At 42.6% G+C, this 11,738-nt stretch overlaps 1 protein-coding gene across 1 annotated transcript; it reads right to left on the bottom strand.

Annotated features, from left to right (window-relative positions):
• Nucleotides 1-3,345: 3,345 nt before the first annotated feature.
• On the bottom strand, nt 3,346-5,769 carry CITED2 (Cbp/p300 interacting transactivator with Glu/Asp rich carboxy-terminal domain 2). Its single transcript, XM_039869751.1, has 2 exons — nt 5,515-5,769; nt 3,346-5,049 (listed from the first exon to the last, which is right to left on the bottom strand). Exon 2 carries the CDS (start codon nt 5,039-5,041, stop codon nt 4,223-4,225), a length of 819 nt encoding a protein of 272 aa, XP_039725685.1. The 5' UTR covers nt 5,042-5,049; nt 5,515-5,769; the 3' UTR covers nt 3,346-4,222.
• Between the last annotated feature and the right edge of the window lie 5,969 nt (nt 5,770-11,738).

The raw sequence follows: 11,738 nt of genomic DNA, 5'->3' as shown, positions 1-11,738 counted from the left end.
TTGGCTGAGTCACTTGATGTACTACCTATTGTTCTCTTGCTTCGACCTGCCTCGGAGCTCTGATTTTGATGATAGTGGTGCAGTACCAAAATGATAAATATCATCTCTGAATTGGTGTGTAATGTCTCTTTTGTGCTAGCAAAACAATACCATTAGAGAAGAGAAAATTGCCAATGGCTTAGATCCTAAATTCCTTGAATTCTAAATTTATTTATTTTTTTGGAGACAGTGTTATCTGCCAAGTTTGTTTTAAAGTAAATTTTACTGAATCAATTAGACAGCAATGTTCATTTTCATTAAACATCCTGTGGCCCTTTTCACAAGAATAGAGCCTGTGGCTTGGTCACATTCCAACATAGATAATTGCCTTCTGCATTCCTGTATATTCCCCTCTACCTTTCCAACCCCGGTATCATCAAATACATTATTTGCACTTATCCCAAATCAACAGTTTTGTTGTGAAGGTGTGGAGTGTCAGCTTTAACTGACAGGCTAAAGCATTGCCCATTATACTTTTAAAAAGAAAATCCCTTAGCCAATGTATATTTTAAAATATGACATAAGTCTCAATTATGCACATTTAATCATAGGTTAAAGTCTTTGTTAAGAAAAATACTCTTATTTTCATAAAGGGTGTTTATTTTGAATTTCCTTTGATAAACTATTTATTGTTGAACTATATCTGTTCATGTCAAGAAAGAAAATGAAGTCTTCAGAAATGGTAAAAACAAACAAACAATGAAACGAAAAAAATCCTCTTGAGCAAACAGCTTTCTTTTGACTTTCTAAATAAATTCCACAAGGGGGCGAAAACACCTAATAGTCTGGGATTGCGAAGTTTCTATTTCAAAGCCGGCCACCCATAATAGATTAATGGATTAATATTTTGCTCTAAAGAATCTGGCCTTAATGTTGACATCAATTTATAGCTATCCCAGGCGTTTACAGTAGTAAAAGTCACGGAGACCATAAACTTCACAATAGATGTCAGCCTTCTGATACTCATGCTCTAGACTAGCACCCTATAAACAGAGGTGATTAGGTAACTGTTCTTCAAAGAGCCATCCATAGCTGTAACATCTTTATCAGCTCTAGCAAAGATACTGCCACCAGGATTTTAGCAGCCACAAGGCAGAGGTACAAGGTTTTTTTTTTTTTATTAATGTGTACTTATTTTTCTTGACATTTTTCTGATGTTGTACTATTGCTTATCATTGATCTTTTCTTGAAAACCAAGCATGGGGTGTCTATTTGTGGGCACAGCTTAAAGAACAGAAGCTGTCTTGTACCATATTAGAACTTTTTGAAAAACAGCCAAGGCACAGAGGTCAAATTTCCCCATGTGCTATAAGCAACTTAGGAAGCAAGACCACAAAAGGTTTTGCAAATGTCTACCAGTAGCCTGGTGATCTAGGTCACTGTACAGGTTTCATTAATCAGGTTGTTCAAACAAGGAGTTATTTTTCTCTGCTTAAGAAACCTGCAGATATATCACGTAGAATCTGCTCAATTGTTGATCAAGAAAGAGTTTTAATGAAATAGAGATCATTCAAATGAATGGGAGAGGTTTGTATTTGTACTAAAGAGAAATGGTGCTTTTAACCCAGCTCCTCTGTTTGAGTCCTCTGTTCTGGCGGAGATGGGCTCAGGATCTAATAATAGTTCCTTGGGCTCTGCATCGCCACATACGTGTTCCGGTGATAGAGCAGCAGGAGGAATTTAGTGACAGAGCAGGTGTTGTGGCTTATTCCCTGGCAGAATAAATGGCGAAGGGTGGTGGCAAGACAATTCTTTTGCTTCTTTCTTTATGCAAAAGAACAATGCCTCCAATAGCTTTCCTTTTTTTTTTTTCCTGGCACAAGTGAAAAAGAACTAGAATTGCGGTATTAATATGTATGCAAACATATTTTTTCACTTGAGCCTCTAGAAAAAAAAAAAAAAGAAAAACTTACTGTGAAAATGCTTAGCCAGGAAGATTTACTGCTGATTGCAGATTTAGTATTGACATATTCTAGCTGAAGAAAACTTCAGCTTTAACTATTAATGTGGGAAATCTGGATCAGCTTTTAAAATAGGGTAAAAAGAGTTTTCAAAGACTGTATTTTCAGAGAAATTATTTATCTATAACATAATATTTAATAAGGCAGTGTCAACTATAGAGGTATAAAAAAATCCAGTGGAGTGTGCATCTTAATTTTAATGGCCTGCCCTGGACATAGAATTATAGAATGTAGGTGATCTGAATTATACTGAAATCAGCCTCTACTCCAGACTCACTATGATTTAACACTTTTATATACCCTTCTCTCTTAATTTTTTAATTATAAAATATTAACTTGAAGATTAGACTCTTAAGTGAAATGCCCTTTTAACATATTATTTGTGAGATTTTATTCAATCTACATTTCTTTACTCTTCTAGTAGGTGAAATACAAAAGACTATTTTTTTCTTGAATGTAGGTATGTTGCTCTTATAAGCTAGGAAAACATTAAAGAGAAAAAAAAATTCCTTCTTCCAAATGGAATAATTTGAGACTTTAACAATATCACTTTTTCCTTTGATTATATAAGGAAAAACTTGACACCTCCTTAGCCGTAGTTATGTCTTCTTGATAACCCATTTAAGTAAAATTAAAATGATCTTATCCTTAAGTCTTTTATACCCAATGCCTGTAATAGAAAAGGCTCAGAATTCTGGAAAACAGGACATGCTTGGGAGGGAACATCTTGTAAACACTGTAATTTGACCTTTGACTCAACCTGAGTAAATTTTAAATATTATAGAACAAAATAAAAATCTTTTAAGGTGGAATTCTGCCTCCTCTTCTTTAGAACTATAAACCAGTCAGAAGCTATTTCTGAGATTAAGCTAGAAGTGTGTTTCTCTTTAGTACTTTTGCTGAGAAGTAATGATACATCACCTGAGATAGATTAAATATAATGACATCTTCATCAATCTCACAGAATATTATTCCAAACTATCTCCATTGAAGTAGTTGAATCAGGTATATCCAGAAACAATTTTCCCCCTCCCAACCTATGAAAAAAATATTTATAATATTTAGTATTTACAAACCTTTCTAACTCTGGAGTACACTTGAATATGACAATTAAGGGAAAAAATGCTCTTTGACAACTTCACAGGTTTTGATTAAACCACACCAAGAGGCATGTTACAATGATAACAATGAAGCATTATGCCAATTATGTTAAATCCTGCTCTCCGCTTAAGCTCATCATGACCTGTTTTAGTGTCCTGTAATTTACCCTTTGGAATGCTTACTCTCAATAAAGTGTTCAGCTCACAGAGAAAAAAAGCCACCAAAGGGAACAGCCACCCCCAAATGACTTCTAGAAAACAAGTATTTCTTAACTTTTTATTGACATTGGCAAATTAAAATAGAATAAATTAACAAGTATTTTTTCAAAAAAATGTTTTGTACAAAAATACTGTCAAAATTTCCTAAAAAGCTTTCAACACAGTAGTATCTTTTCATGTACTGAATATAACTATTAGCACAGTGTCAAAAATGTTGAAGACAGAAACAAAATAAAAATCTGTGAAATGTTTGCCACTGACGACATTCCACACCCTATTATTGTCTGTACATACGGGGTAGGGGGACAGCCAACTTGAAAGTGAACAGTATGACTTTTCCTGATCCAGAACAGTTTGGCCCACATCTGTTTAATCTTCCAGTTTAGCATATTTAAAAAATTAGTCTGTACTTAAATGCATAGTTACAAAAATGAAGCGAGATGGCAGAGTTTGTGCAGTAATATCTGCCCTTCAAAGTTCATGCAACCAACTAATGCAATTTTTCCTTTCACTGGTAAATTTGAATGCAGTTCAGTCATTTGAAACCATCTACAAAATCCACAAGATTAAGCAGTTTGCCAAGATTAATATCTAACAGTTGAGCACTGGAGAAAGTGAGGAAATAAGGAGTAAAAACAAACAACAAAAAAGACCAAGTTAGCTAGATATTTCAACTACATAAGGGAGGTGAATGTCAAGGCTACAAAAACGAAACAAAAACAGAAAAAAAAGTGGCAGCAATTTTTTAAACCAATTTGTACAAGTTTATAGTTTACTTTGTTTCCAAGTTCTCAAACCTTTCAAGATCTGAAAAGTGAGATACTGTGTCTAAGGGAATGTTTTTTTAAATTCACACTGAAGAAGTTGGGGGGTTTGATTTCTTTCGTCAGGGTTTCGATCGAGTCAACAGCTCACTCTGCTGGGCTGCTGTTTGCACACGAAGTCCGTCATAAAATCAAACTCGTTTTGCCCCAGCCAGAGTTCAGGCAGCTCCTTGATGCGGTCCAAACCCATTTCTATCACTAAGGACATAAGCACCTCCTCGTCGATGAAATCAGTGTCTATGACATTGGGCGGCAGCATTGCAGCAGGGACGTGGGCCACGGAGGCGGGCATGTTGCTGCTGCTGCCGCCGCCGCTGCCACCGCCGCTATTGCTGCTCGCGCCGCCTCCCGAGGTGCCGCCCGAGCCGCCGGGGGTGCTGCTACCGCCCGAGCCGCCGGGGGTGCTGCTGCCGCTGCTGTGCTTAGGGTTGCAATCTCGGAAGTGCTGGTTTGTCCCGTTCATCTGGTGGCCTGCAGCAGGGTGCAAATCCGGCATGTAGTGGTTGTGGGGGTAGGGGTGATGGTTGAAATACTGGTTGTTGAGCTTCTGCAGCTGCATGCTGGCCGGCAGGGAGCCTCCCTGGCTGGCCACCGGGGGGCCCATGAACTGGGAGTTGTTAAACCTAGCCGCGGGGGCCAGCGCGCTCGGGGGGTGCCCTCCGTTCACAGTTCCCGGCCCCATTGCGTGCCTGATGCCGCTGGTGGTATTCATGTTGCCCGCGCCGTAGTGTATGTGCTCGCCCATCAGGGCGTTGAAGGCGTGTTGGGGCTGCTGCTGCTGGTGGTGATGGGGGCTCGGGAACTGCCCCATGCCCATGCGGTGGGCAGGGTGGTGGTGCAGCCCGTTGGTGCCGTCGGGGAAGCGCCCGTGGTTCATGGCCATCATATGGTCTGCCATTTCCAGTCCTGAAAGTGAAAAGGGCAGACGATAAGACTCGTGCCACACGTGTCGCCCACCACAGTGCACCCCACTCTTTCTCGCCTCTGCCCCCCCCTGGTTCCCTGGACGCACGTCGGCTGAGAATCACCATCCCCTAGGATCCCACTAGTAGCCTGTGCACCCAGACCCGCCACCACAGCGGACCTACCAGCCACATCAGAGCCGGGCGCTGCACAAACAGCCCCTTCCCCTGCGACTGGGCGGGGGGAACCCGAGCCCACACCCCCCTCCGCTCCCTGAAGTCGCCTAATAAAGGAAGTGCCCCGTAGCCCTGCCGCTAACTTCAGGCATTAAATCAGCCCTCCTCATCCTGTTGTTGCACATCCTGTTGTTATTCCCCAGCTCCGCCTCACGCTCTTCCTCCGGGCAAACCCAGCCCTCGGAGGACAGGGCTGGCAGAAGCCCCAGCCAGCTTCAGCCGGCGCGCTCACCTTCCGTCTTTGCGATTTCTGCTCCGAAGACCGAGGGCGGGATCGTCGGGTCCAGGACCGACTCAGCAGTACATAGAGGGGGCCTTCCTGGCGTGCAGGGCGCTCGCTGTCGCGATGTCGGCGCCGAGGTCTTGCAGCGGCCGCAGGGGCAGAATCGGAGCCGTTCCCTTTTTTTCCCCCCGTCCGCTGCCCTCACAGCTCAGCAAGACCGCCCGGCAACTGCCAACAATGAGCTGTGTTTCTTAGGGCTTTGGCCACAGTTAATATAGGGGTTTCAGGAAGGGCGGAGCTAAAGCCTCCCGGGAGGGCGGTGAGAAGAAGTGGATTCCGGAGTTCCGCGCACACCGGACTGGGTCGGCGAGCTGCGTGCCTGCCGCCAGCGGCACGTGCGCAGAGGCTGCGGCGGGCCCAGGCGCCGCCCCGCAGCCCCCGACTCCGGTTTCCTCCCGGCCCACAAATGTGGGGCGACCCGGCCCCACCCCGGGGTTAGAAGCAAATCCTCCCTGGAATCCCAGCCCGCAGGTAGCGCCTTTCCTTAGAGGAGCGAGAAAAACTCACTGCCCTGCTCTAGCCGGATCCACCACTCCCAGCTCTCCCACTCGGCTCACCTAGCGACCTGGGCTGCCTTTTGCGGGAAAAGGGGCTTCACTCAGCGCCCGCGGCATCTACAGTGCCCTTGTGCCTCTCCGGCTTTGCAAAAACCTCCCTGGGCTGCGATGAATGGCTATATTTCTCCGAGTGGGGTTTTAAAGCTCTGGACAAATAATGCCCCCTCCCCCGAGCGCGATTTCCTAGACTATGCCTTTGTGTTTTTACGGGGGCAGTAGGTAAACTGATCTATATATTAAGTGTGTAGATGCATTCCCCCCCGCCCCCCTTCAAAGACAGAAACGGGGGGGCGGGGAGCGGCAGCGGCTGCAGGTGGACCCAATGCGCGGGAGCGCCCTGCCACCTCCGCTCCGGTGTTCGGGGATCCAATCCGCACTTTCGGGCCTGCCCGCTGCTCCCGGGGTACGTGTGCTAGGGCTAAGTTTGCTTTGCAGCTCTTGGTAGCTTTGGCATCCGAGCTGAGGCGTCTCTGCTCTGTAAACAAACTCAGCGATCCTCGTCCCCAGATCCACCTTTTTGCACATACACAGTTTCTTGCTTCTGTGTTGCCCTTGATCCGGGAGGTGGGGGTGTGTGCAAACTTGCACAGCCTCCCTCCGGGCTCTGCCTGACGGTTTGGGGTTGATTTAGAAGCGAACGGGTTTGTAATTAAGAAATTCGAGGGCTGAGTAAGACTGCTGTTGCTGGAAAAGGAAAACAAATAGATAACACGGTAATCGCTTCGTAAATAAAGTCGTTTTAGAGGTGGGCACGTAGCTGCACGTTCCGTATGGCAGGCACCGCGCGCACACACACTGCTGGGACTCTTCTTTTTCAGTGAAATTGTTCGGTGGGGCAATAGGCGATAATAATACCCGTGCTTCCCAGAACGCGACACGACTAGCCTGATCATCCATTTGGCTCAATGACTTGCAAATAAAAGCCCTAATGTGGGTCTGGGCAACTACCCGGTCGGAGCTCTCTTGCTTTCTCACATGGGGAATCTGAGTTATTTCCCCAACACCATGATGAGGCTGCTCCGAGTTTTTATATTGCTCTTTATGTGGTAAAAGGGAGTTTAGCGCTCCGAATAAGGACTTCTGTTCAGAGTTGTTTCTTCATAACTCGATAGCCATTGAAGACTTCCCGCTGCGAAGAGCGAGTTCCCGCTTCCCCCTCCCCCTTTTCCTCCCTTCTTGTTCACAGACCTTTAGGCCCAAAGTCTTGAGGACTGGAAATTCTGATACATTTTCCCTTTCAGAAATTTGCAAATGAGATTGAATCTTGTTTATTTTCATCTATTATCCCTTGTCTATATCTATCTGTCTGTCTATCTATACACAAATATGTACACACACAGACACACACACACAGAGACAGACCAGACACACACGCACGCGCACGCGCGCACACACACACACACACACGTGTGTGTGCGCGCGTGCGCGTGCGTGCCTCTGTGTGTGTGTGTGTGTGTGTGTGTGTGTGTGTGTGGAGAGAGAGAGAGAGACTTTTACTGTCTTCTTTTTCCTTTCTTTTTTTCCCCAGGCTCTCCAGCATTTATAACAGTGTATGAAATAATTTTTAAACCTCAAAGATATTTACTTTTGGAGGCTTGTGCACAGAACTCATTGCATTGTTAGTTGCAACAATCCTATATTTTCCTGTCCACCCACCACCTTTACCTGTAGGTCATGGACTTGAAGTTACAGAATCAGAGCCTTAGAAGAGACCTGAAGGTGCCACTTCCTACAAAAAAATAGACTCCAAATATTAGTCACTCTCGGACTCAAAAATTGCCAGATAGATTGTTTGCTACCCTTCCTTTTACAGTAGTGTCTTAAAACACAAGGACAGGCTCTTAAATGTCTAATCTAAATTCCTCTTGCAACCATTAAAGAAAGTTGCAGCTCCATCCAGCTCCATCCACATACTATTGGGAAATGCCTTGAAAGGTCACCTCCCCATCCTTCCCCCCTGAAAGGGGAAAAAAAAAATTAGTTCTGGGACCAACTGGTTAGACCATGGCATGCTTTGTTCATTTATTTATCCATCCCATGAATGTTTTCCAAGTGCCAGGCACTTTTCCTATGCCTGGAGAGACAACCAAGACGGGATCTCATGGTTGAAAAGAGGAGATGAACAAACAGGCCTTGGACACACTATAATAAATGCTACAACAGCATTAAACAAAAAGACTGCTAAGAGCATATAAGCAGGACACCCAACTTGGTCTTTGGGGCCTTGGAAAGGCTTCCCAGTGGAGGCGGTAATAAGTTGAGGCCTGAAGATAAGTAGAAGTTAGGCCACCCACCCCTCCCTGGGGGTGGGTGGGGGATGGGAGACAGAGATGAGAGAAACAAGATTGGAGAGGTAAACTGGGGCTGGATCCTACTGGCTTTGGTTTCCAAGCTGAGAAATTTGGATTGTATCCAGAAGACAATGAGAAGCAGCTGAAGGCTTGTGAACCAGTGAGATGATCAAATTTTTGTTTTAGGGAGATCAGGCCAATACTATAGAAAACTGGGGATTTAGTACAGAGGAAACAGGAAAAACCTGTTGAGAAAGTAAGACTGGGAACAGGGAGTCCAGTTAGGGGGCAACTATGGTCATCCAAGGGGCTATCTTGTGAACTTGGGTAAGGCAGTGGTCTATGTATGACCTTCACACTGCTTGTTGGATGTATTAGTTTCCTAGGGCTTCAATAACAAAGTAACCCTAAACTTTGTTTACGTCACTCGGAAATTTATTTTCTCACACTTCTGATGGCTAGAAGTCCAAGATCAGGTGTCAGCAGCGTTGGTTTCTTCTGAGGTTTTTCTCCTTAGCTTGTAAATGGCTGCCTCTTGCTGTGTCTTCACATGGTTTTTCCTGTTTCCTCTGTGCTGAATCCCTGGGTATCTGTTTGTGACCCACCCACATGGCCTTATTTTAATTTAATTACCTCTTAAGGCCTTATGTCCAAATACGGTTACATTCTGAGACACTGAGAGGTCAGGATTTCAACATATGAATTTTGGGGAACACTGTTCAGCTTGTAACACACCTTGTGTGTAGATTCTTTTTAGGTACAGTAATTTCTCCTTATCTGCGGTTCCACTTTCTATGGTTTTAATTACCTGTGGTCAACTGTGGTCCAAAAATATTAAATGGAAATTCTAGAAGTAAACAATTTATTGGTTTTAAATTGTGTGTTGTTCTGAGTAGTGCAATGAAATCTCGTGATATCTTGCTTGTGACGTGACTCATCCCTTTGTCCAACATCTCTGCATTGTCTAAGCTACTTGCCTGTTAATCATTTAGTAGCTGAGTGGGTATTGTAGTGCTTGTGGTCAAATAAACCTTGTTTTACTTAATAATTGCCCCAAAGTGCAAGAGTAGTGATGGTAGCAATTTGAATATGCCAAAGAGAAGCCATAAAGCACTTCTTTTAAGGGAAAAGATGAAAGTTCTTGATTTCATAAGGAAAGAAAAAATATCATATGCTGAGGTTGCTAAGATCTACAGTAAGAATACATCTTCTATCTGTGAAATTGTGATAAAGGAAAAATAAATTTGTGTTACTTTTGCTTTCTCACCTCAAACTACAAAAATTACGGCCATAGCGCACAACAAGTGCTTAGTTAAGGTGGAAAAAGCATTAAATTTGCAGGTGGAGGCATGAACAGAAAACACGTTCCCATTGATGGCAACGTGTTGTGCCAGAAAGCACTGAACCTATACGAGGACTTCAGCAAATGATCTCCTGAAGTGGGTGACTCTAAGCCATTTATTGCAAGCAAGGGATGGTTACATAGATCCAGGAATAGGTTTGGACTGAAAAATACAAAAATTACTGGAGAGGCTGCATCTGCCGATGAAGAAGCTGCTGCCACATTTCTAAAAGAGTTGAAGAAATTGATTAAGGAGAAAGGATACCGTCCAAAGCAAATCTTCAGTTCCAGTGAAACTGGACTTTTCTGGAGGAAGATGTCCAATAGAACTTGCATTCATAAAAGTGCAAAGGAGGCATCAGGGGATAAAACATGGATGGACAGGTTAACCATGGTACTATGTGGCAAGGCTGCAGGGCACATGATAAAGTGAGGCAAGTGTACAGAACAAAGAAGCCATGTGCTAACAAAAACAAAACCCAAAATCATCTGTCCATATTCTGGCAACAAAGAAAGTGCCAGTAACGTCCATCTTACTTATGAAATAGTTGCACAAATATATCACAAGAAGAAGAAAGGTGAGTACAGTAGAATAAGATATTTCGAGAGACCACATTCACATCAATTTATTACAATATATTGTTCTATTTTATTATTATTGTTGTTAAAGTCTTACTGTGTTGAATTTATTAATTAAACTTTATCGTAGATCTGTACATATAGGAAAAAAACATAGTATATATAAGTTTTGGTGCTATCCATGGTTTACTTGGGGTCTTGGGGATGCATCCCCCATGGATAGGAGGGACTACAGTAATTGACATTTTATTAGTCTACAACTTTAACAATAAACAACATTCACATTGGTTATGAAGTTGGATGAGGTATGTTGGAAGGCAGAAGAAAAATTCAGTGACCTTAACTAATTAGAGAAATGCTCCATCAAAAACAGGATTATATTCAATAGGAAAAACTTCAAAGGCCCCATGAGGACAATTACAAATTACATGGGTATTGGATGGGAAATTATTGGCTAGATATAACAAGTTTGGCCAAAAAAAAAAAAAAAAAAAAAAAAAATCGTGGGTCAAACTGAGCAATTGGTGGAAGGGGAGGCAGCAGTGGAATGCTGTCATTAAAAAGGAAACAACTTGGAATTTACTGAGAGAGAGACTATCACATGAATAGAGCTGAAGTAATCCTTTTGCTACACTTGGCTCTTCTCAGAGATTGTGGTTGGTGTGTAACTTTACATTTTAATAAAGAGTTACAGAAACTAAAGAAGGTTCATTTATAAAAAGGAAATATATTTTAAAGAGATGGGAAATGGGAATTATAATGGCTATTTAATCTGGAGAAGAAAAGGCTGACAGGTGACTTAATACATATGTTCTGGTGTACACATAGGGAAACTAATATGGTGGATCCTTTCCAGATGTTTTCCTTTTCCACTGAGACAAAGAAAAAAGGCAAGCATGTTTTAAAAGAGAGCTTTAGATCGCTGGTTTTCAAATTGTGTACTGCAGAATTTGAGTGTTCTCAGCTTCACTTTTACGTGCTTTACATATTAAGGATTTCTTGTTTGAATTGGTTTTAAAACATTGTTCTGATGTTAAACAGTTATGAAAACTAAAGCTTTGGATAAAACAAAAATCATAAAATTCTAACTCTGGGTGGGATTTTAAAAAGAATCTTATCCAAACCCTCTCAATTTTCTAGAAGAGAAATCTGAGGTCCTGAGAGGTTAAGTGACTTGCTCATAAAGGACTTCCTAAACATCAGGATTTTAAAACACCAGAGCAGATTATCAGAGGGAACTAAGTCTTTATGAAGACTTTAGTGAAATAGGATAGAGATGTGGTGAATGGTTTAGATCAGCGTTTCCCAACTGGTGTTCTGTATTACAGGTGGGCAGGTTGTAAAAGGGAGTAACAATATCTGTATCAATTTCTACTTTTTAAAAGGTGAGAAATAAAATCATTT

This window comes from Pteropus medius, unplaced genomic scaffold (assembly GCF_902729225.1).
Source record: "Pteropus medius unplaced genomic scaffold, Ma_sr-lr_union100, whole genome shotgun sequence".
NCBI lineage: Eukaryota > Metazoa > Chordata > Mammalia > Chiroptera > Pteropodidae > Pteropus > Pteropus medius.
Note: the sequence above shows the minus strand (reverse complement) of the source record. Positions and strands in the feature narration are given on the sequence as shown.